The 25,545-nt window shown below is 47.4% G+C and overlaps 1 protein-coding gene across 3 annotated transcripts in view; it reads right to left on the bottom strand.

The window, feature by feature from the left end:
- SLC8A1 (solute carrier family 8 member A1) overlaps window positions 1-25,545 on the bottom strand; it is a 98,669-nt gene that overhangs the window by 15,194 nt on the left and 57,930 nt on the right. For all 3 annotated transcript variants that reach the window (XM_042820680.1, XM_042820687.1, XM_042820671.1), the window contains exon 3: window positions 162-265. In XM_042820680.1, the coding sequence (XP_042676614.1) occupies window positions 162-265 (104 nt within the window). The remainder of the gene's footprint in view (window positions 1-161; window positions 266-25,545) is intronic.

The following is a 25,545-nucleotide window of genomic DNA, read 5'->3' on the forward strand; positions in this document are numbered from 1 at the left end:
AACAGAAAACAGAGTAAAAAGCTGCAGGGGCCAAGCTTTGAAGGAAGGAGGGCAAAACGGCCGGGAGCCAGAGTGCGAGGAGAAAGGAGTGTGAGAGTAGGGAGACACAGAGAAAAGCGGACGGCAGCGTCTCGAGAGCTGGTCTGGTGTTACTCTCACACCTTTCACTCCTCGTCGTAGCCACACCGGGTCCCCAAGCACAAGGAAGAAACTGCACTCTTTCTCATACTCCTCACGGTCAAGTATTCTAAGGGTAATGAATTTCCTGTGGGAACACAAGACAAAGGCAAACACATGATTGGCGTCGCACGCGCATGCAGTTCACGTCCGCCGTGGTGCCGAGATGGTTGGGGAGGGAGGGAAGCGGCTGCACATCCCAATGGGGCAGGCGGGGAAGGGCAGGAGCATCCCTGGGGGTTTCTGGGGGCTCCGCTCCTGCCCTTTTCCGCAGGCGCTGCGGATGTGAGCTCGGTGTTGCAGGTGCTAGGCATGAGTGAGCCAGACAGGGACACACAGGCTGGGCTCAGCCCCGGAGCACGTCCCCCACCTTTCTTCTCACTCATCTCCACCAGCCGGGGCTCCCCGATCTCTAGGTAGAAGGTCTTGTTTTTCTCATACTCCTCATCATCTATCACCTTGATTGATATCGTTTTGCTGGAACAGAGAAGAAGAAATAGAGATTCAAGAGTAAGGGGGGAAGAGGGAGGAGGGAGACAGGGAGAGGAGGAGGGTGGAAAGGCCAGGAGAAGGAGGCTGCGGAGAGAAAACAGTGGGTTTGGTAGCACAGCTGGAGGGGCAGCGCAGCCGAAAGCAAAAGGCAGAGGCTGAGAGGCCAAGAGGACGAGCAGGGAGGTCCATGGGGTCAGGGTATCTTCAAAAACCCTAGGTGCAAAGCAGCCTCTCAATGGCTTGCTCCCATTTAACCAGCCCCGGCACGGCTAATCTGCAGCAGTACCATTGGCTGTTCCATTGGGCTTTGTGGGCTTTGGTGGATGAGTTCAAGGGGGACGCAGCAGTCCCATCTGCTGCATCCTGCTAGGCAGAGCCCCTCTGCCTGGCTGACAGGTATTTGGCAGCAGAGGTGACGTTTTACTCTCTTTCATAGCAAACACTGCCAAGCACTTGGTGGAACAGCCAGGATGATTTCTTGTGCTGTTCGCTGTGAGTCAGAAGTGTATTAAGTTTGCCCTTCATGCTTATAATGAAACCATTTACTCAAGAGCAAGCAATGGCTGTGAAAAGTGTAACAGTGCAGCACAGTATGGGGTAATGGTATCTTAGAATGAATATCCGTAATAATTTGTTCTGTTTGTAATTATTGCTGCAAAGGTTTTGTACGTAGGAAAAATGGTTACCAAGCATGCAGCTGATCTTGCTATGCATTGATGAGTTAGAGGAAATTATTGCGTATTAAAACCTAATGCTCTCAGCCAAGCTATCAGAGGACCTGACAGAATTAACAGAATGGCACTATTTCAGAAACATTACTCGCCAAATCAATAATTCTCCTGGCAACTCCCATTAAAATGCATTCTGCACCTTCCCTCCACATATGAAACAAAGCCCTTCTCAGGAAAGTTAATTAAAAAAGCTGTCTTCAGCAATGCTGAGGGCAGCAGAGCCATCAAGACGTAAGCTTCCTATGGGTGTGCTCTGCCTTCCTACATGCGGCATTTCTGAGCCCTGCAAAATAATTCTCTCTCACAAGAAGAAACTGGAAGAAGAAAGCTGCTGCCAGTGCTGAGACTCAGCACCAACAGGACTTGAATATGGAATCTCTGGGCTGAATCTCCCATTGCCAGTAGGTGTTGCTGCAATGAAGTTTTCTGGCTGGCATTTCCAAGGTGTGAGCAAGTGCTCTGTGTCAGGCAGACACGTGCACTGCTCATTTTTTCTGCACAAGGCTAGGAGGAACAAATAGCAAGTCTGCTCACTGGATGCATTTCCAATCAGCAAAAAATTGCTGAGGCAAAATTGTTCCTGGGATGATACTGCAATCCCAGACAAAAGACTTTCCTTCTGATGATGTTCAAGACCACATCTGCTTAAGAAACAGCTATATGGAAATAAGACAGATTATTCTTAGAGCATGGATCATCTTCACTGCACCACATTTTGCCTTCTGGATTCTGCAGAGCACCCTGAAAACCTCTCCATTGTGCCCCAGCTGAAGTCCTGAGTTCTCAGTAGGAGAGGAGTTATTGCCTTTCCCAGCATTATGCTCCAGTTGAGTGCATGGGAGGATCAATCTGACCAGCGATGCATTCTCTGCTGGTGAAAGAAAGCACTTGCATCAACCTAGCCATTCGTGATTATTGCAGGGAAGCTGGTGCCATGAAACATCACAGACATTTAGTGCACAGACACTGTGTGCATGGAAGACGGATAAAATGTTGAGGAAATGTGGTTGGTGCCTCCTGTTAGCATTGCCAAAACCCATGGAAGCCATCTGGGCTCAGCATCCAGCTCGGTGCTCATACCAACAAAAAGTTGGGCAAAATGTTGCCAAGAAGAAACCACACAAGTGTCTGCATTTCTGTATCAAAAATTGCTTGTCCCTGAGTCTGTAGGCAAGGCAATCTCTGAGGGAATGATTTTCAGCTCATTTCCATGTACCAGCAATCAAAAAATGAAACAAATCTTGCAGAACTGCAGCTCCAGCTCTTCTTTCCCCAAAGGATTATGTCTTCAAGGATGCAACATCCCTACTCTTGCTCTAAGCCTGTGGTCTCCACCAGGATAACAGCATTCTTTTCAAATCATGCTGTTTCAGTCAAACTGCAGAGCTCTTTCAGCACAGCCTCCACACACAATCCTTGGTCACTGGAGCTCGTGGAAAGCTTCAGTACCAACCTCTTTGTTGGCAATGTCCTAGAAGGGTAAGTACTCTATGAAAAACCTCGTACATGAGCAGGGACGGGTCCATGCATGATAAGTTAGCACAGACTGGCAGAAGCCAGATGGAGGGCAGCAGAGGAGTATTTCTCTGCAAGTATTTTTTTGACCAAGGCTACATCAGACTGTGGCGGCAGCACAGATGCAAGGAGCTGGGACTCCCACCTCAACTGTCTCTGCCATACTTGTCTCTCTTGTGGGGTCAGGAGTGCCTGGTGGCGGCCTGCCTGGAACTTACATTCATTTTGAACCCAAATATGTGCACAATCACTGGGCAAATCCTCCATGTGCTCGCAAAAATCCTGCTGCTCCCAATCCAGATGGTATCATTCAGTGATGTGAAATGGCACAAGCCCCTCTCATGACTCAGACAAGCACTGAACACAGCAGAGCATCAGCAATCGGCTCCAGAGAGATACAGGCAAGACGTGCTGGGGTATGGCCCCCAGAGCACTCGTCCTCCTTGACAGGACCAGATGTCCAGGAGCAGACATATGTCAGGTCCAGCACGCATGTCTGGCTGTCTGCTCTGGCTCAGCATGGAGAAAGATGGCTTTCATCACAGCACAACACATCTGTTAGCTCTCTTACAGATCCCTAGCAATGCCTTTTTAACACTGCTTTTGTTTTTTCCCTTTTTTTTTTCCTTTCTTCAAGTGAGAGGACAAGGCCAACTACCCCCATCCTTGGAGATGTGCAAAGCTTGCCTAAGCTACTGCTTGTGCTCTGATGGCCTTCTGAGCAGAGGTTAGACCAGAGACCTTCCAAAGTCCCTGCCAACCTTCACTCTGCTGTGCACCTAGATCAGAGATCTTGTGGCTAAGAAAGCATCACTGTGATCAGACCACATAACTAAGTGCTACATGTAGCCAGTCACGGTGTGCCCAGTGGGACTCGAAAATAAACATCTGTAAGTACAGCTGACCAACTGATACAGCAGTCAGCAGCTAGCTCGATGATAAGCACGTAGCACACTTTTGCTGCAGGCACAGACACTTATTCCAGAATCAGCAGAGACAATTATGTTCTTTTGCAGCTTGTCACCCATTCAACTTCCAGCAATCACCCAGGAGAGTTATATGTACAGAGTGGAGGACTTCCAACTCCAGATTCATAACGACAACATCCAGGTCAGAGGGCTGTGATGTCCTAAGTCCAAATCCCACAGTAACTAAGCACTTCCCAGCCCAATGGGTCAGTGATGGCAGTAAGAGAATAACCACGAAGGATGCATGCTCTGGAGATGATGTTTTGAAAGCACATTTGCTGGGGCTGTCCATTCCAGCCTGTGTTCTTAGACTACTGCAGAAAGCTGCCACGTTGATTTCTCATACATCTGCCTGTCAGCCAGTCACTTAATTAGTCACGGTTAAAGCTAGAGACGGCACGTGGCTGGAAATACTCCCTGCTTCATGCAGCTCACGTAGGTGCTGGGCACAGTGCAGAGGGGCAAGCATGGCCCAGGGGGCTGCTGCAGGGCATAAAAATCAGCAACAGAACTGAGTACAACCAAAGCCAGTGGCTAAGGCCAATTGAACTAGACCTAAGCCATTAGAAGCAGGGAGCAGATCCCAATGCATGGCTGGAAATAGCCACCAAGAGCAAAGTAGATCTTTCTCTTCCCATCCCCACCTCCCCTTTTTGGTGAGCTCTCATCTGCCTGGAGACTGCAAGGGTTCAAGGCCCTGTCCGTGCTGTGAAAGATGCAAAGAGCCCTAGCTGCTCCTGTGCCTCCCTCTGCAGTGCACACCTTTTCAGACCCAGATGCTGGAGAATGTTTTTGTGCACTTAGCAGCTTCACTGCTCACACTTCTGACAGCTACTCGAGGAGGGAAGTTGTCTTGTTGCTGGGAAGTAAAAAGGAGGAGATGAGCTTTTTCTTCCACTAGTTGACAACAAAATTGCACCTGATAGCACGAGGTGACAGCTCTGTGTGCAGAGGCCCTAAGATGAAAGTGCTTATCCTGGCTGCAGTTGATGCACGTCTGGCAGGGGACACGTGGGAGGTACATGCAGTGTCCGCTGTGCCAGCGCAGGGACACCTGCTCCTGAGGGACAGAAGACGCAGCTGTGGACCAGAATGTACACAACTATTTATCACATGTGGTTTGTAGCTGTTACCTGGGGTCTCTGATGGAGGCGAGGGTTCATTAGGGTTTCTGTCCCTCCCATGCAAGGCCATGCTCTCTGGAGGCCTCTACCACCCAGCTGTACGGGGAGGGCAGCAGCAGCAGGCTATGATTCTGTGTAGAAAGACACAAAGATCATGCAGCCCAATCTTGGCTCCATTTCATGCCAACAGACAGGAGATGTCCCTTCTGAGGAGTGTCAGTTCTCTGTCAGCTCTCAGCCACCAATTCAGGCTGCCTAGAGGCCATAAAACGTCTTCTGGGAGATTCTGAGACTCACAGAGCTCAGATTCAGCCTCTTCTCCAGATGCACAACCACTAAAAATCCAATGGAAGGCAGGGGGAGCCATTGCAATCTCCTCTAGCACAAGCATAAAGGCAGAGCAAAACCCCTCATCTCCTCTATGGCAGGCTCAGAAAAAAGACATGCAGTGGTCTGTAGGGGCTCAGCAACTCTCTGTATCAGCAGCATGGTGGCTCTGACTTTCCAAGGGACAGACCTGTGGGAGTCCTACAAAAACACACTGGAATAGGGTGGACAAGACTCCCAGAGCCTCCTGGCAACTCAAAGAGCACACATATGGAGTGTTACAGCACCCGCATGTCTAAAGAGAATTTGTTGCACTTTTTTTTTTTTTTTCCTGAAGCATCCTCAGTGGTTTTGAGAAGGAGCAGGTGATCAGATCTGGAGGCAGAGGCTGTCCCTTCAGCTCCATCGCTGGCAGTGCATGCATCTGCCCTATCCCTCTCGGTGTTGTACACTGACTCAAGAAACGACCATCTCCAGCACTGCCAGCTTTATCCCAGCTGCACTACATGGGAAATGCTCAGTGAAATACCTGACTTTACTCATCCCCTATCTACCAAAAAGCAGAGAAACACAGCCCTTATCCTCAGATAGAGCTACAGATCTGAGTCATCATCCCATCAACAGTATGGAGACCATGACGGTGACCGCCAGATTTTTCCCACTTGAAGAATCTGATCTGAAGAGTTCCTTTGCAAAGATAGCCACTGCCTTTGATCATAGGTGAAGGAGAGATATGAGACAGAGAGCACACACAGTGAAGTAAATCCGAACTCCCTGCTACATGGGTGTGAAAGAAAGCAGTTGCAAAAGTGGTCCAAGCTTTGCTCTTGTCTGTTGCTCAAATCTGGAATGACAACAACTTGCCCAGGTGGTGAAAAAAGCATCTCAGGGCACTGATGATGCCACAGCTCTACTGCAAATGCTGGGGATGGACACTACATGGCTGAGCTGTGGGAACAAGACAGGCCTCCTGGCTTGCTACAGGTCCGACTCCATCAGATTTGAGCTCTGGTGTGCAAAGCTCGCAGGTGGTTATCAGCATGACATGTACTTCTTTCCACTGGGCTAATTGGACCACCATGGAGAATAAATTGCACAACTGACTGGAGATGAAGGTCAAATAGAAATGGGAGCATGAGGGAGACAGGGGTGATGGCCATCCCTGATCCCATGCTGATGGGATCCCATATTTGTGTGATGCCCCATGTGTCACCCTTGCAGGGCCCTTTTCAGAACCGGCGCTTGCTTATCCAAAATGTCCGTGCTTGCTCAAAATTTGCCTGAAGCATGCTGCAAACATGACGTGGAGGGCAAAGGAAAGCCTCCCTGAAACTAAGCCTGACACATGCTTTGGGAAGGGTAAAGTGAGCAGATTTGATGAGGCAGCTCAGTTTGCAGGTCCAGCAGCCCAGATCTGAATGGAGCTGTACAGCCTAATGTCTGCAAAACGGTCAGCACACCAACCTGGCACTGAAATCTGTGAAGGGTGGGGAAACAATCATTTTCCCCTCATGTCTGGAGCCAAAATTTGTTTGGCTGCTCTTATTTTCTTTGTTGCCCCGCACTTCTTTTTTTTCCAAGAAATCAAGCTCGCTGAATCAATGCTTCTAAGAGCACAGATGATGTGTTGTCATCTCCCTGGCAGCATGAAACAACTGCTCCTCTGGCCTCAGGATGCATTAAGTCTAAATGACAACACACAGCTCAAACACACAATGTTGGTCTGTTCCAGAGCATCGCTACTAGAAGAGCCCTGGCAAAGCCTTATCTGTCCAGCCCATTCCCCCACAGCCTTGTGGAGAGGAAAGACGTGGGAGGTAGTTTGCAGGGGCAGCAGAATCAATGATTTCACATGCAAGGCTGAATGCTGCTATAATTTCTATTTAGGAAGGCCATATTGGGCAGGATTTGTCAGATAAGAAACACTGCTTTTCTGGGGAATCCCTGATGTTGCCTGTGAATTTTGCACTCTAGCTCATCTGCCAACATCACATTTTGCAAAAAGCCATGACGCATTCTTGAGGTGCCCCAAAACAAGACCTGAGCCCTCAGTCACACTTAAAGGTTTCACCATCCCCAGATAGCTGAAGGTGTGATCATCCCATGGCTCTGGACAAACTGGAGTTTTGCTGTTCCTTCACACTCCCTTAGCTGTGTACATCAAGAGATGGTGAGCACCTGGCACAGGCTGTCCAGGGAGGTGGTAGAGTCGCAATCCCTGGAGGTATTCAAGAAGAGAGCAGATATGGCACCGAGGGACATGGTCTAGAGCAGTCACAGTCATGGACTGATGGTTGGACGTGATAATCTTAGTGATCTTTCCAACCTTAATGATTCTATGATTCTATGAGCTACCTTGTAAAGCTCATTGGGTGCCTGCTGTAGGCAGGACCATGGGGACACTGAACAGGAGACATTCTGTCTACATCAATGTCTGGATCTCCAAGGAGAGCACCACAGACAGTGCAATGCAAGTGACAACGACTAGGAGAAAAAATACATTTAATGTGAATTTGATCAAAAACACCCCCAACAGCAATTGCTTAAGGCGCCTGGGAAAGCTGACAAGGCAGAAATAACTCAACCCCTGGCACTGCACTGCCTTGCCCATGCCAGCTAAAAACTTTCATTATTTCCAAAAAATTCAGCTTGTGCTGCAAGCAAAGGGTTGAGTGTCCAGGGCTCAGTCTAGCCCAATACTCTTGCTGCATATCAATGCTTGCAAATGCCATTTCTAAGAAGCCTTCAGAGTTCAGAGCCAAAAGTTGGTACTTTACCTCTTCCCCAACCCCTGGTTGCTCTCATATACATTTTCCCCAAGAGAAAGCACTTGGAAACTCATTCAATTGCTTCTCACTTCTCCGCATATCTGAGCACATAGAAGCTTTTCTTTACAGGCAGGTTCCCTTTACAACAATAATTGCTCCGTTCTTCCAATAAATGCTTGTTGACCTTCTCTGTACGTGCCTGGCATAGTTGCCATGACTATGCTCCTCAAAGGGAAGACATCACTCTTATCAAAATGATTTTGGCACTCCTGAGAATGAATTTCAATGAGCAACAGCCAGCAGAGGGGACTTCTCTGCAGCCTTATAAATTATTTAGCAGACTTTGCTGCTTTTATGCTGAGTAAACAAAACAGAGAGCAGCATGCCAAATTGGGCAGCAAGGCTTCAGCACCAGGAATCAAGGCTGAAGGAAGCCCAGAACACATCTGCTGTGCAGCTCAGTGCTGCCGCTGCAGAGAAGCAGTATATAAACGTCAGTAGTGCTTCCCTCTTGAAAGGTACCTTTCAAACTTCCTGGCACGGGTTTCCATGGGAGGTGTGCATCTGGCTCCTGGTGTTTGGTGCCAGCCCAAAGATCAGCCCCTTTGTTTCAAGTTGGGAGACGAAGGCATTCCCCACAGACTTTTGGAGCGACCCAAACGCTCTGACAAGAAGTGCAAAAAGCGTTTCACCATCACTACTTTTATCTTCTTTTGCCTGGTGATCAAGCGAGTGGCTTTGAGAGTGGGAATGCGCCCATGGTTCTGCTGTGCTGCTCACACCAGCGTGCCTGCTGCTCTTGACAACTGTTCAAACTTAGCAAAACGTGCGTGCATGTGCACACACACAAGCTGCTGAGCAAAACATCTGCCCTGACTTGCGTGTGCACGTTGATGCAGATGTGATATGTATCTGCAGCCCAGCACAAAGCAAACATCCTACCTCCTCTCCCTGCTGGGGCTCTGCAGAAGCTAATGGGCTTCTGAGGTACAGAAGAGCCTTTTGATCTTTTATGAGCTTGTCAGTGAGTGTCACATTGAACTTTTATTAGGAGAAGTTGTAAGTAATTGTGTGTCAAGGAAGGTTCCGATGCAACGCTCCTGTTTTAGCAATTGAAATGACTGGCTGCAGGGTGCCCGCATGCTCCAGCCTCCCTTGGGCCATTCACCTGTGCTGGTCCAGACCCGGCTGTAAAAAACACAAAGTCTGTGGGCATCAGCACACGAGATGCTGTTGTACTGCAGGCTTCAAATTCCAGGGATGCTCATTTCTGAAGACAGGAACCCCATCCCTGAGCTTCACCCTGGTGCTGTGCAATGACATTTCTTCCCAGCCTTATCAGACATCTTCAGACCTCTGGCAGCTGCTATAGCAACTGGTGCTCAGCCCCTCAGAAAGGCATTTCTGAAACTGCCACAAGAGGATCAGAGGACCCTCATGGCCTTCCTGGACTTGAGACAAGTGAGACAAGACTTGTGAGGGATCACATGGACAATTTCAAGAGCCACCACTTGCTGACCGACATGCTGTTGATTTGCTGCCAAGTAAATTAAACTGTGAAATACAGCCCTCTCTGTTAAAACTCTAGGTACGGAAAGTCTTTTTAAAGAGACATCACATCTCCTGAAATCCCCAGTGATCAGTGGGGTTAAAATCCGCGGTGGGAGCACTGAAGCAAACGTTTGCTAATAAGAGCATTTCATTGGGAGACCTTTCATGCCTCCTCTTGGCGCTGAGATAGGCAGAAGGAGGATGAAAGAATTCTGCTTTTCCTTCCCGTTACCAAGGAGACTGTTTAAACAAAGCTAAAAACAAGAGGAACCGGGTGGCCGAGGGGAAGGCAAGCATGGAAGAGCACGTGAGTGCTTTGTCACTGCTTGCTGCAAGCCCTGCCAGGGGCTGTTCCCCTCCTCGTGGGGGAGAAGCCTGCATTTCAGAGTGGTGAAAACCTGGGTGAAGGTGTAAAAGAATATTTTAAAATGGCAACATAAAAAAGTGCCTAATCACAGGCTGCTCTTTGTGGCCAGCTCAGCACCTCCAATCACCATCTATATGCCCAGATGGTTGATGGATGTATAAAATGCTGGATGAAAAATCCTACTCCATGGAGGCAGATGTGCTGCGTTGCTCCTGTGACAGTCAAAAGCCTGCAGCTAAAGCCCAGAAGACCTTTTGCAAAGGCAGGGCTTTTCCAAGCCCTACATACTGTATGCCCCAGCCCCACCTGGAAACCATGACATGAGGTGGAAGTGGTGATTCCCCCATCATTAGCAGAGGCCAGGGGCTGGTTTCCATCCCGCTGTGAACCCCCTGCTTCAGACATCAGAAGGGAAATGGTTCCCAGATGCATTATCTCCATCTGATGCTCATCTCTTATACTTGCTCATCTGCACGACTGAAACCCTCAGGGCTTTGAGATTCAGGCAGAGCATGCCTGTTGTTACACCTGCTTGGGACTTCCTATGGAAATTTTGCCAGACTTTAGCTATTGAGATGGAAACTTTTCAGGTGGGGTGGCCACTGCTGAGAGAGTTACAAAGAGCCATCTCGCTGTGTGCTTCTTGCTCTGAAGGCTCAGTTTAGGGAGAAATAAGCTGTTTTGCCCATGGATTTTTTTTCCCCAAACACCACACTGAGTAATTTTCTCCTTATGCTTCACTGCAGAGAATGAAACTTAGCAGAAAGCTCTCTCCAGTGCTTAGGATATGCCAATCCCATAAAAATTTGTTTAAATTAGACTGAGTTATAAGACTCAAAAAACTTTGAAAACACGTAGGCTCCTTTGAACTGGCAGCTCAAGGTCTTGGAAGATTTCATCTCCTCTGGAAATGCTCCATCCTATCCCAGGGCCAACCTGACATTATAGATGCTGTGCCCTCAGCAGGGCTTTCCCTGTGTCTGGGAGTTGCTGGGGAGTTCTGGCCATGACCAGCTCTCCCTTTTCTGATCTTGATCCTGAGCTCAACTCTGCAAAAGCCAGAAATGGGACCACATTCCAACATGCCCCTGGGTGCAGGAGGGACCCAGGGAACAAGCGGACAATTTAAAACAAGATCTAGAGGCACTCAGAACAACAAAAGGTTGAAGAACATGTAAGGAGTGTCTTTGGGAGCATCTTGCCTGGCTCTGCAGTGGGAACTGCAGGGATGGTTTGGAAAATGTTGGATGGAAGGACAGAGAACAAAGTTGCCCAGAGCCCTCCGAGTGCAATGGCTGGGGTGAAGGCAGGCACAAACAAAGCTGTTGTTAATTGCCTTTGGTGATAGAAACCTATGTTGCTGTCAATCACATTCACATCAATACCCACCACCTCAGAGTGATACCTATTTTTTGACTGACTCCCAATCTGACCATGTATGTGTTTATTTGTTACAGCCCAGTAATGATCCTCTAATTGTCATAGACAGCTGCAGCTCCAACTTTTCACTGAAGCTCACCTTTTTGAAGTTATTTAGGTGTTTAAGGTTAGCTTAACCCTAATCACAATCACTGCTGCAGGGCCCAAGCAAGGCTAGAGCTTCTGGCCATGCGCCTGCAGCTTCCAGCCCCAGCCTGCATCAAAGAACATGCTTTTTCTTTTTTTTTTTTAAAGAGAAGGAACCCTTAGTAATCATCCTTATTGTTTGCTAATTCAGAGCTGCCAGAGAGCCTGGAGGATTATTTTGTGCAGAGCTGTAAACGATGCCCCGTGATAATGATTGCTTTCACTGATCTTTGGAGGAAAATTCCAATTTCCAATTGTGAAAAAGAGATTTTCCATTTCTGTGCCTCAAATAAACAGCTTCACATCCAAAACCTAGCAGATAGGCTTCAGAAAAGTGTGTTTCCAAGCTCCCAGAAAGCCAGACAGAAATGCCCAAGGTGTATTCCAAATGGATGACGTGCAAAGGGCCTTGCCAGCACAGCAGGGAGCAGACTCAACCTCCAGCCAGCTGGGTTATGTCCCTGCTACACATATGGTGCCCCACATAGAGCAGGACCATGTATATTTAATAGGCACTTGCACACACACAGCCCAGAGAATCAGGCAAAGCTGCAGCAGCCTCAGATATGCATAGCCTTGACACTGGATTGTGTCGAGAGGGTGATAGCACAAGCAGAGGAAACCTGTTTGCAGGGCTATATCTACCATGAATTTTGTCCTTTATTAGGTCTCTGTTATTCACTCTATTATTCATGAGCTCAGCCTTGTTTCCTCAAGAGCTAATCGGGATGAGTAATTCTGGGACAGCTGCTTTGTCAGTGAGCTGCTCACACTGACTCCCCGCCTGTTGTTCCCTCAGACAGCGATCTCCCTGAGAAGACAGGGTTAAGCTCAGCAGGGTTTTCACCAGTCAAGGGGGATGTTCAAGGCTGGATTTATGTTCACTCCTTGGCTTAGGGCTTTGCCGGCTGATCCAAATGTGATCCCAGTCTTAATAGCAGTGCCCATACACGCACAGCAGTGCCTGGCTGCTCCATTCCTCACTGCCTTCATGTGGCCTTGAGGGAATCAGGATTTCCATCCCAGGGAAAATTAGCAATATCCAGGCAAATCAAGACCAGCTGTGAAAGTCACTAGAGCCATTGGGAAATATTCAACCAGCCCATAGGGTTTCCCTTTTTCTAGCTTGTTGATAGCTACAGGAAACACACACTTTTTAAAGTTTTCATAACTGTGTTTCAAGAGGACTCATCAGCCTTATTTATTTATTTCTCTTGGCCCTGCCATCCCCATGAAGCTGCCTGGAAGTGAGGAGACATGGCCTTGCCACATTTCAGACTGAAGCAGGCTATAGGTCGGCAAGCCAACGAGGAATAGCATGTGAGTTAAAAATATACATTCACATATATTTGCAATTATTCTTTGTGGCAAGGGTTTGGGAATTTGTTTTCTTGCTTTCATTGGGTTTATAGACCTTTCCAGATTTGATACTTAGGGAAACATCTTTAGTTGCTATATCCAGCAACCATTATGGCATTTTGATTTGCAATGCAACTGGCTATTCCAGCCAGCGGGCTCCAGACAGTCCATGATAAACAAGAGGAACAAAGCTGGGAAGAGAGCTATGTGGAAGATTTCTTTGTGTGGTTTCTAGCTGTTTATTTAACAAAGATCTTTGCACAGGCTAGATTCCATGTATCACTGCAGCCCAGACTGATGTTGGTCAGTGCGTGCTTTCAGGCTGACTTCTACCACTCTTTCTATGCTGTTGGGTTCAGCTGTGCACTCACATCACCGCTGGGTTCATCCTGTTCTTCCACTGAAAGAACCCAAATGCCTCAGAGAAAATTAAAGTTTCCAACTTCAGAGCTGGCTGTGCACAGCAGAGATTTGCACCGATTTGCATATGATTTGCATTTCATCTCTAATCACTGCACAAATGTGCGGAAAATACTCTTTTAATCATCTGACTGTGGGCCAACCAAGTAACCTCACTCACAGCTGGGAGCTGGCTCTCCCCTGTCACGGCATCAGCAGTGGGCAAGCCAGGCTGCTTAGCCCACAGCCACAAAGCCACCCACCCAGCATGATACACTGAGGTACAGGACTCATCCCAGATCTCTGCCGTCAGACAGATAGATGTCTACAGAGGACACTGCTCAGGCTGACCAGAGGCCAAACACTGTGATCAACCCACTTTCACAGCAAGGACGGTCTCTCCAGCTCCGTGCAGCTCCTTGGATGTATTCATAGGCAAACCAAGACTCGTCGATCAGCCAGGTAGCAAGCTGAACCCCACTCATGCCAGCACTTGCAGAAAGGCTATATTTCCTCCTCTAATCTCAAAAACGGGCCAGTCTGTTACACCTTCTAGTGGTTTGCTGTTAGGTCAGGACAGAAGATGGCAGATTCTTATCCAAAGAGGGAATTCCTGGGGAAGTGCACTGTGACCTGGTTTCTGTTGGGCAGAAATGGATGTTTGTGATCCTGAGGCTGAGATATTCAGCAGAGATCCCAGCTCTGCTCATGACCCACTGTGTGAGGTCTCAGGAGGATGAGTTAGGACAACAATTTCAGTGCAGTCTTTGGAGGAGGATACTGAAGTCACCCAGTCAAACTGGCCCAGTGCCCGGTGGCCAGTGTCACCCCAGTGGGCAACTGGCCAGTTCAGCAGCTCTGTAAATAATACGCCTTTTTGATGAAAGTACTGAACTGGATCTGGATTCCTGGCCCTAACAAATCCAAATTAACCACGGTCTGACTCCAGTCTGTTGCTATTTTTAGCCTCAAAAAATGATCAGACCATGGACTGCCCAACTGCCTGGTTGTGAATCCTTCCAGCATGGTTTGAATCAGAAACTGATTCAACACAAGCAGCCCTATTTCTGTTACTCTACTATGTTCATGATGCTGGTCTACCTCTCCTTCCCTCAACATGCCCATTCTGGGCTGCATTTCGATTCACGTGGATGCCTTTGGGCACTGGAAGGTGGGTTCCCCAGGAGCTGCTTCAGAGCAGCAGATGGCTGATTCCCTGCGAAACTACCTGAAAGTGCACAAATCCCCCCCATATTTCAAGGCATACTTGAAACTTGAGTTCAAGATGCTTGATTCAAATTTAGGAAGAATTTCTTAGTGGAGAAGGTGAACAAGCATTGAAATGGGCTGCCAAGGGCAATGGTGGAGTCCCTATCCCTGGAGGTATTTAAAAGATGTGTGGACATGGCATTAAGGGACATGGTTCAGAAATTGGACTTGGCAGATCAGGTTGATGGCTAGAATTGATGATCTGAAGGTTGTTTCCAACTTAGATCATTTTGTGATTCTCTCATTCTCTAAAAATCACTCAGGTCAAAATGGAAAGGAAGATGTGATGGACCTGAATTGGCCAGGAGGCAGAAACAGCTCATCAGCATTGGATTTGACTGAGCGCTCTGGTATGTGCTGGCTGAAATGTCCCAGCCCGGCTGGTGGCACAGGAAGGGCTGCTCACATGTCAGGATGTCCAAATCTGTCTGCAAAAGTTATGTCTCACTGGGCTGAAGCCAAGTAGATACAGCCATGCCTGCCTTTCTCTTAACACCTCCAGGGCAGCTATGCCAAATGCCTCTTCCCAGATAGGTAGGGCACAGCAAAAGCAGAAACTCACTGATAATGGAGGTGTGAAAACCAGCACTGAGCTCATGCTTCACAGAAGTCCTGCAGGACTCCTTATCTCTCCTGCTCCATGACGGCAGCCATAGAAAGCTTAGGAAAACAGGTTACGGGTTTTTCCCCTCTTGTGGTCCCCAAAGAAAGATGAAGTCTTTAAACGTCTAGGCAGTTATTAGTGCTCTGGCTCTGCTGCTCCCCAAATTTCTGACGAGCAGAAGAAGAGGATTAAGTTTTGGTCTGGAAGTCAAAATTTGCCCTGCTGAAGACCAGGCATCACTTGCCACCAGATCTGAAGTGACTTTGGGAGCACAAATGGCTTTTGGCACCTTTGGCACCACTTGTGGTGCTAAGCTGGCTCTATTACATCTCCCAGACATAAAACCTCCTTGCCCTGGAGGAACAAGGTACGAAAAGAGGGTAGATCAGAACAGAATTCTTCCTCAGATATTCTCTTTATGACCCAAAAAAGGTAGTTTACATTTTTATTAACAATGATGCATTGCTCTATTATTCCAGGATGCATCCAGACTACTTTACACTATCATTTAAATGCCAATTCATTTATAGTCTTAGTTTCTATGTTAATAACATAAGGGTCATAATGTTCTCACCAGTATCTTCATCAGATTCTTGCCAAAACGAATCTTACTTGTAAGGGAGCAACTTCACCATCCTAAAAGCTTTCCTTTTCTCCCCACTTGAATGCTGCTGCAAGAGACCATTAGATCACAAAGCTATCGGCCTTCTGTCCCCAAAAATAACAACCAAACGCCTTTCCCCAGTTGAAAGGCGAATTGTGGGATTCCCATTGCTATTTCACCGCCCATCGCAGTTTCCAAGCAGATGGGGTTCAGCTCCACCAGCTAACTGCAGAAAGACTCAGCTATCCCCCCCATAGCCTGGTACCTTTAGAAAGACATGGATGACCTTGAGATGCATTGCAGGATGTTTGTGTTAGAGGCAGCTTCTGCCACACTGGGAGAACTCATGGAGTGACTTTTCACCAGATCTCTCTGCTTTTTCTCCACATTCCTCCGTGCTTTCAGCAGTGAAGGAAGCCTCTTCTCCAACTGCATGCACTGTGTGCAAAACAGGGCTGGAGGTGGCTGCCGGGAGGTCTGGCATAGCAAAACCTGGGGGCTCAAGGAGGGATTATCATGCGCCTGTTGCACGTGTGGGACTTGATGTCCAGCTTAGTTAATGCCTGCTTAATCGCTCCTAAGCCACTCTGTTCTGAAAGAGTAATAACAATAATAGAAAACCCTCCTTAGTCTCTTTGCTTTGCTTTCCTGCTTGTAAATCCCAAGGCCTTCAATGAAGCATTGTCACTGCTCAGTGAACTTAACCTACAAAGATCCACCAGTGATTACATCTCTGAAAATAGATTTTATCCCTTCTCTCCACTCTCCCTTACTGATCAACATGCAAAAACGCTTAGTGATTGTTACTTGGCAACCATGGTAAAAATGTACCACAAGTTGCTCAAGAGGATGAAATCACTATCATGAAATTTCCAAAATAAGTACCATAATACCAGAACTCTTACTCCGAAGAGAAACAAATATCTCCCTTCCTTCTTTACTTCTTAAAAAAAAAAAGAAAAGGACATATGCAAGAATTTTTAATTGGCAATCTTGTTTTCCCTGTTGCTTCTTTGTGAAGCAGGGACTTCATTCAGCTGATTTTTCTCCACTAACATAGATATTTCCATATCTATATGAGCTAGTAGGGTTCAGGAAAGTACATACTCTCTAAGTCTGATCAGAAATGTACCACCGTGGAGGATTTGGGTGGGCAGGAACCTCTGAAGCCCTCTGGTCCAACCCTTGCTCAAACTCAACCTCAAAGCTTCCTCACGGTGCTCACATATGTCACCATATAGGTGAGTGCACACACAACCATATGGGATATTTTCCAGGCTCTCAGAAGCAAGCCCAGACCACATCATAAGAGGTCAACCCCCATGAGAGTGCATTAAAGCAGATATCACAAACAAGAGCAAAAACTGGGATGGAAATCAGTCATTGATTAATCTCTGCCTGAGCCTACAGTTGTCACATGCCCAACTCACATCGCCCTAAACCCATCTATCCTTTTTCGTATGCCTCAGCTCCTATATTTAATGCCAAGTAACCCCTGGGACTACAAAAGAGAAGAAAGAAAAAGAAAAAAAAAAGGAGATGCAACTTGTAGGAGATAATTTTCCAGTTAATAAATATCTAAGCTTTAATCTTTAATAAAATGTTTCACAGTGAGAAAATGTGTGTGTCACGGCTCTTGTATGGAAAGCTGTGCCTTTACATCTGATTGAAAGCAGTCTTAGGTTGTCTTTGATTAATAAATGTTTCTCTGTTGGTGTCTCAATAAAAATGGGGAAGAATTAATACTTTTATGTCTTTCTCAAAGACAAAGTTCAAAACACTTGGAGGCTGGCCAGCTTCTGGGTAGATAGCTCTGCACAATCAGAGAGATCTAAAAGCGATGTGCATCAGGCTTAATTTTTCAAACAGGAGCCTCTTGGAGTTTTTCATTTTCTCACCAGGGAAATATTTAATTCCAGAGATTAAACATTCTGTCTGGAGACTCAGAGGCAAAGTGTAATGCTGATTAGCATTTGTCTCAACGCCTAATTATTCACACCGTTCCCCATTTAGGGAACATACCTCTTTCAGGCTTGCACATAAATTTGTGCCCACAGATCTCTCTTCTCCTCTGATCGATACCCATTAGTTGCAACTTTCCCTAGGTAAGTGCATCCTTTGCACTGCGGAGCAGTGCCACAGAGGACTGGCCGCTTCAGATCAGCCTCACCACAGTTTTAAGTCCAACCCAGCCCCAAAGACTCTGTGTGCTGTGCTGCTGCAAGGACCAGGAGCACGAGGAGATGCTAGTGCATCCCTTCTGTGTCCCCTCCCCTGCAAAGGAAAGGAGATGCCTTTACCCGTAAAGCAACACAAAGCATTGCTGAGGGGGTGAGACCCATGCACATAGGGCAAATTTTTACCTAACTTGTCTGAATCAGGAAGAGAAAACGAGCCTTAAGAAGACCACACAATATTTTGCATCTGTTTCCTGAAGCTTGTGATCAGCTGGGCTCTGAACTCCCCCAGAAAGTATTCCTGCTGCCTACAAGCACTTTAGGAATGGTTTTGGACACTGGCTTTTCGTCTGGTGAGAGCTGCCAAACCGTATCCTTTCTCCCATACTTTAAAGCCAATTTTTCACAAGTGCACATTTAGAAAATTCTTTCAGAAAATCCCCTAGCCAGCTAAATTGCATCTGCTTTCTAAATGTATGGTGCAGACATGCAGAGCTGTGGGTGACTAATAGGTATTTAAGCTAGCTATTATTTTCTTCTGCAAACAGTGGCAAACCACAAGCACTAGTCATAGGGGAGTTCATTAGCTCACATGCAGAAGACTTAGCACTCCAGAATGCTGATGCACAGGGAGAAATTCCAACTCTGCATCTCAAAAATACAAGCCCTAAAGGAGCTGCTCTGAAGAAAGTCAAGCCCAAACCTATCTCCTGTGGGTGCAATTTGGGATTGTTGACTTGCTGGCATGAGCAAGGCTGCAGGTATTTGAATGCACTGTGTTCTCAGAGGAGTGATGGTGTCCGCATCATGCCGTATGCAAGGGGAGCTACACTCCAGCCAAGGCTAGCATCCCCTCGTTGTGACAACATCACCCAAGAGGTGATGAATCACCCTGATCTCCACGGTGCTGTGGGACACACGTGAGGACCAGACAAAAGGACATCTGTGGCTCCGAAACCACTCAAAGGTAAAGAGGTAAAGATCAGAGACCACAGGAAAGCAGCAGGAGCCGCTGGAGGAGCCAAGGGATGGATTACTTTGCATAATTCATTCCTGCACTTCAAGGGGAGGCTCATGAGCCAAGGTCTCCTCTTGCTGAAGCTGCTCTCCTCCATTGGCGCGCAGCAGAGACAAGATCAATCATGGCTGCTGCAGCTCTCCGGTGACATTTCTAAGTGCTCCACTGAGAGGAGATGAATTAGAGACAGTCGCAGCATAACCATGGGGTGCCCAGGTCTCCCTCCTGGGCTACAGCCTTGCTCTTCTTCCAGACCACACTTCCCGAGACAGATGGGATCAAGGAGATAAGGCTTGTACATAGTGGCACCAATCCTGATAACAAGTTATTAACAAGAAGTGCTTTCAAACTGTATCACTTTTAACAGGAGACTGACAACTGCAGAGTAAATAACACAAAGCAGATAAAAGCTGAGCGCTCCTATGCCTGTGCAGAGCGCTGATCGCAGCCATGGGGCAGAGCTCAGACCACGAGCGAGATACTGGGGAATGCAGCCATGTGGCGTAAGCCAGCACACAGCCCCTCCCTCAGACTTCCTGGGCTTCACTTTCCTTTGTCCCTATGTGTTACCATGGGCTTCGTGAACTGCTTGGGGACCTCCGAGACAAAAGTGCTACATAAGACCCTAGATATTGCTGCATACGTTCAAGCTGCTGCACGTTTACATTTGGGGTGAGTACGGGTGACAGAGAGCAGCGCAGCCAGTTGGGATTTGCCCTTCAGAGCCCTGGATCTCCTGTGTGGCCATTTCATCCCTGTTGGTAGCAGCAGCCCTCTGTCAGCAAGGAGCAACCTGCTGCTAGGCTCGTCGCGGCACACAGTGCGCTCCGCAGGGCTGCAGCCGCGCAGTGCTCTCTGCTCTCCCAACCGTCCTGACCTGGAGAAGAAAGCCTCCAGCTGCACAGCCTCATCTCCTGGCTTCTGGCAAGGAAAGAACCAAGATTTGTCCGCATCCTTCGCTCCCACCCAGGGCAAGGACCGCTCCTTCCTCAAAGTGCCTGCTTGCGGTGACGTTTCCCTAGGGGGACTGCCCTGCCAATGCCAGATACAGCTTCTAGGCTGCAATTCTTTTTTTCTAACTGGGTTGCTGTTTGTGCTGCACAATGCTTTCACAGCTTTCAGGACCTTCTGCTCCGCCCAAGGAGCTGTCAATCTGCTGGGCAGCTGTTTGCACAGCTGGGAAGGAGGGACAGAGCCCTTGGGCTGGATTAGCCCCAGGATGGTGCAGTCTGAATGCAGTACCCTCTGATGCCTGCCCAGAAGCCTGAGGAGATCTTTATTTGTCACCAGCATTTCCCGGGCCACAAAGCTGGCACATGGCCCCAGCACGGAGAGCTAAAAATAGACCATTTCTACTACAGCCCTGGGAAAGAGTGGAATTCCCATGGCATGGCCAAAAATGCAGGGAGAACAGCGGCACCAGAGCTGCCATGCAACCCCCCCCTCCACTTCAGGCAAGTACAGTCTGTGCGCATGCAGATGGAGTCCTACAGGCACACTTCTACGGGGTCAAGAAGGTATGGGTTGGGAAACAAAGTGGGGAGAGGGAAGCTGTGGGAACAGCTTCTGGGAAGAGCACCCAGCTTTGCTCTCAGCTCAACGGGTGAGTCGTTGGTGAGCAAGGAAGTTAAATGTCTGCCATCTATCAAATAGATGGCGATGATGTCGCTACTCAGGGCAGAGGACATGAGCTGGTCTCCCCAAAGAGGAATCACGATTTTGAGTGACAGGAGGTGGCATTTTGGAGAACAGACACTCATTGCCCAGCTGTGGGGTGGGCATGAGGGTGACAATGCTGCCAAGGCTTGCTTTCTTCAGAGGCAATGTTCTTGCCAATCTGAGCAATACAGGATGATGTAAGTGTATCATTCATTATCTCTATTTTCACTTTTGACACAAGGAAAAATTAATTTTCTTTTAAAACGTGATGTATGAAGAACGAAGATTTGCCTGAATAATATAAGAACCTCTAATCTGGCTGTTACCCTTTGTCTGAAGCATTAACATTAGCAAAAGGCAATTTAAGATGATTGCTTTTAAGTTGTAAAGCCAATGTTCAATTAGAGCATGAAATGAAAGACTTATCACTAGTACTGGCACAAAGATTTATTCTCAAAGTATTTCCTTTCAGCCACAAAGATGCTGGTTTTGTCTAAAGTGACATGTTTAGAACAAGCTGCTCTTGTCTAATACTACTAGGAGAAAAGGCTTGGAATTAAACATTTTTATATTTAGTATAATAAGAGCATTTTGTTAAAGATTTCTACACCGCACTTTGAATTTTGACTGCGCTCTCTTTGAGGAGAATCGAAAGAAGGTGGGTTCATCTGCTAGGGCAATGTGGTGGGAGCTGTGGTGGTACCACGAATGCTTTTATGACCAAACAGAGCTCTCAGCAGACCAGGTGTTTTAAAATAGTAATTCCCATTTTGTTCACTCCTTTGGATGTTCAACACACTGGGCTTTCCAGTGAACTTTCAGGGGAAACAGTATGCGGTTGGGCCACTGGCCACAGATGTGGGATTTGCCCCGGGCTAGGCACAGAGTAACTGCTACTGAAATAATGAAAGAAAAAAAAAAAAAGCTCACTGCTTGCTGTGTTTAGCAATAAATAGCTGGAGGACAGTGACAGGGATGAGAAAGCCCCATGCCACATGCTGTGGGGCAGCCACGATCTGCTCAGACCTGAGGAAGCTTGCCAGTACGCCTTGTTCCTGCTCAGCACTATTAATTTGGCTAAGCAGCCAGGGCTGGTGAGTAGCCTGCGCAGAGCCCTAACATTGAGATGCAAGGCATGGCCAGGGCAAAGCAGCCAGCACGTTCTGCCAGCCATCCCTCACCGCCCCGCCACCAGGACCCTTTCCTTTTGGAAGTGAAGTTTGTCTGCTGTGGTTTTTGCGTGCTTGGGTTGGCAGTAGTTCAATTTAATGCTATCATAAGCTGGGATTTGGAAACAGGAGTCTGAGAAAGCCAAGCGGATATCTGCAGCCAGTCTGTGCCTGGAATGGACTGAAAATGAGCAATGCAGCCTGCTTTGGTCTTGGGGTACTGCTCTGGAAGTCCTAGGGAAAAGATTAAAGGAGGACAAGGATGGAATAGCTACAAGGGGAGTTTATTGCTACAAAAGAAATCACTGGGTTCATTTATACAAATCTATTTCTCAAGGCTGTAGAGATTATCACCTCACTAAGATATTTTCCAGAGGTCTGAACAGATCAGAATTACACCTTGGTTCTGGGCAGCTTTTGGCAAAAGTTTATATTGCATCAAGAAATGGAAAAAAGTACTCGAAAGTTTCTTGCAAGGAGAACATTTGTCACCGAGTTGTTTCACAGAATAAACCCTGGGCAGGGGACCAAGAGAAGTAATTGGACTGGCCTTACTCCATGTTTAAGATATTTGTCTTAGGCTTTTGAAATATGAAAGGAATATCAGGTCATTCTTCCAGAGAGCGAGGAAGAGAGGGGCTCATGGCATTTGTTTCCTCAGCCCTTGAAGCTCACATATCCTAACACTGCTGAAGGCGCAGGAGCTGACAAACTGCTGGATAGTGTGTGATGTGCAAAGGCAGCTGAAAACTGACTTCCACTCTGGGAAGGTGTTGTTCTTACCTCCTCATGTTATGACAGCGTTGAGAAAGGCTTCCTGCTGGGGAGAGAGGAGATCACTACCATGACAGCAGGCTCTCTACAAAGGCCAACGATGCTCTCAGTTAGCTCTCACCATTTGCTTCCACGTGGCTGTATTTAGCCTCCCAAATGGTTGGTTGGTTTGAAAAGAACTCAAGGGGTGACAAACCATCCTCCTGGTAGAACAGGGGCAAGGTGATTACGGATGAATAGTTCTGAAGAACATCAATGGCTTTGCAAGTACTTCACATCCCACTCTTCAAACACTACAGGCAGTCTCAGCATTGAGAAATGCATCCTCACAAGCCCAACAAGAACAAACCTGGACACTGTAGTTGACGTCACCCTCTCTGGCATGGGAGAGATGGAAACTTGTTGTTTACTGCCAGCCTGAAAGCCCAAAATGCATATTGCCAGAGCACTCTGTGTGCCACGTGGGAGTCACGCTGCAGCACGCAGTGACGCTTGGCTGGGAGTCGTGCAAGGACAGCATCTCCAGAGAGGCACCTCTCCATGTGCTTATGGCCCAGGAGAGCTGGCAAAGACATCTCCAGCATGCCTTTTGCTTGCTGCTCCCCCTGGCCATCCATCTGTCACCTCAGTCCCAGAGGAGCTGCTGAGGAGAGAACAAAGCCCAGCTCTTGATGCACAACTCCCTTCCCAAATTCATGACAGCTTCTGAGTGATGTATGGATCAGCATATTAAAGACTGCAGCTTACTGATGCTTTATTATCAAGTAGGCAAGTCCTCAAGCATAGATTAATTGCCTCGCTGTAGCAGGTAATGAAAGGGTATCTAAACCCACTTTCACCCTAGCCAGTACAGACTACGAGACTCAGCCCATGCAACTGCACAAACCCTTTGCCTCCCAAACAGGACCAACAAGCCAAGGACGATGGATTTACATAATATTTGTTTGCCAGCAGAAGGTTCACCATCAATATTTAAAGCTAAATGAGTCTCAAGAGTAGAGATGAAGAGCCCTTCACAAGGCAGCATCCATCATTTTGGTTTTTAATTTTGCCTTGCTCACTTGCCGCACAGCATTATATGCACATTGGGTAAATGAATAATGGATAAATAATTAATCAAATTGCTCAACCTTTTGATTTTCCCAGTCATCACTTAGCTTGGGCACCCTGCACAGGGATCTTATTCTCACTCCCAATGGGTTTTCGGGGAAGGCACGGTATCAATAGTTTACTCAATGCTTCTGAAATAACCTTGCTAACAGCAGAACATTGCAGGTGCCCAGCCAAACATACTGCCCACACACTCTCCAAAAACACAGCTCTGCTGGGAGAGCGCTCAAGATACTCAGGAGAGCAAACCCAAAGTACTGCAGAGCTCCCCTGGTCCAGCTTTCCTTTCTGGCTACCAGGCACAACTGAGCTGCTGGGAGAACCTTACTCCCGAGCCCTACAACAGGATTTATGTCACCGTTTACGGTGACAAATTGCAAACTGCCTGCTTATGGTGCAAAGAGACTAGCAGTTCCTGGGAGATGCTGCACGCACAAAAGCTGAGTTTCCCCAGTAGCAATCAGTAGGCTCTAAACCTACCTAAAGCAGCTTGCTTTGTGGTCTGACAATTTTACAGCAATACCAGGGCTTTTGCAACCTCTGTTCCCAGAGGGGTGAGCAGGTGGTGTCACCTGCTCCAGTGCAATTTCAGTCCTTCTCTGCCTACAGAAGCATTGATTTGATGTGACAGTTCCAGCCCAGGTTTGGTCTGGCCTCAGACCCAGCTTATGAGGTGCCTCCTTGCAGTTTTGTCCCTCCCTGGGTCACTGCAGGGATGCTGAGATATGGGAGCTCACCAGCTCCATCTGGTCAGAGCCAGTCTGTAGGAAATGCAGCTCAGGGCTTTGCAGGCATTCTGTTAATTTGTCAGTCCTTATACTGTCAATAAGCGTTTATGCTTTGGGGAGTAAAAGGGGAGATCAGGAGGTTCACTCCTGTTCCTTCCCCCCACCACAGCTGCATGAAGAGAAGGAAGAGCCCAGCATCAAAGCAAAACCATTTTCCCTCTGCCTCTCTGCTTTGCTTTGTGATGACCTTTAATAGTTGCAGAAGGGAAAATGGGCTGGTCAGTTTGCATTAGAAATTCACTCAAGTGTCTGGTGCTTTCTTCGGCTTATCAAATCCAAGCCGCTTGGATGAGCCCAGTGAGCAATTAGTGCTACAACCTACAGCCAGAAATTTAAGAAGCCCATTTGCATATAGTTAGGAAGAAAAACGTTGATTAATTTGTTCTGATATGCTCCAGAAAAAAAAATTCTGCTCAAATAGCACCAGGGAGTTTAGGCAGATTATAAACTGCTCTGCTCCAGATTGTAAATATGGTACCCGTGCCTCCTTTTGTGTTTTAAAGGCATCTTCATGGGCTGTGCCTTTGTGGAAGAGATTTGTTTTAATATTTTACACAGAAATGCATATTTCTTTTGTAAGGTGCTTGTGAGGGAGGGATTTTTAATTTTGAAAAGCTTCGTCAGCTGTGGGGAGAACAAGAATGGATGATACACAGACACATAACTGCAATAAGCCAGGATGCTGCAGCTGCCGTGAGATATGATTTAAAATGCACAGGGCAGAAGAGAAAAAAAAAAAAACAAGAAAACAACAACACACAAGCACAGCCCTGAGCTTAGAGCCTCTCACTGTATCCCCCAAGACAGAATAACAAAACCGTAAGTCACCTGGACCAGCTGATGGCCTCTTGTGCAACATAAGCAGCTGATATCATATTTTCTCTCTTCCTCTAAAGTAGGTAACATCAATTAAATTTTTGACCCTCAGGGAGTGATCTTCACAGACCACTGAGAAGTCACCTGTGAACTGTCACAAGCTGCAGGTGTTGGTACTGAGCACAGGATGCATCCCAGCTGGGGTCTGGGCCC

Source organism: Centrocercus urophasianus, unplaced genomic scaffold (genome assembly GCF_019232065.1).
Source record: "Centrocercus urophasianus isolate 14NV4802_14NV808 unplaced genomic scaffold, USGS_Curo_1.0 seq_10, whole genome shotgun sequence".
In the NCBI taxonomy this organism is placed as follows: Eukaryota; Metazoa; Chordata; class Aves; order Galliformes; family Phasianidae; genus Centrocercus; species Centrocercus urophasianus.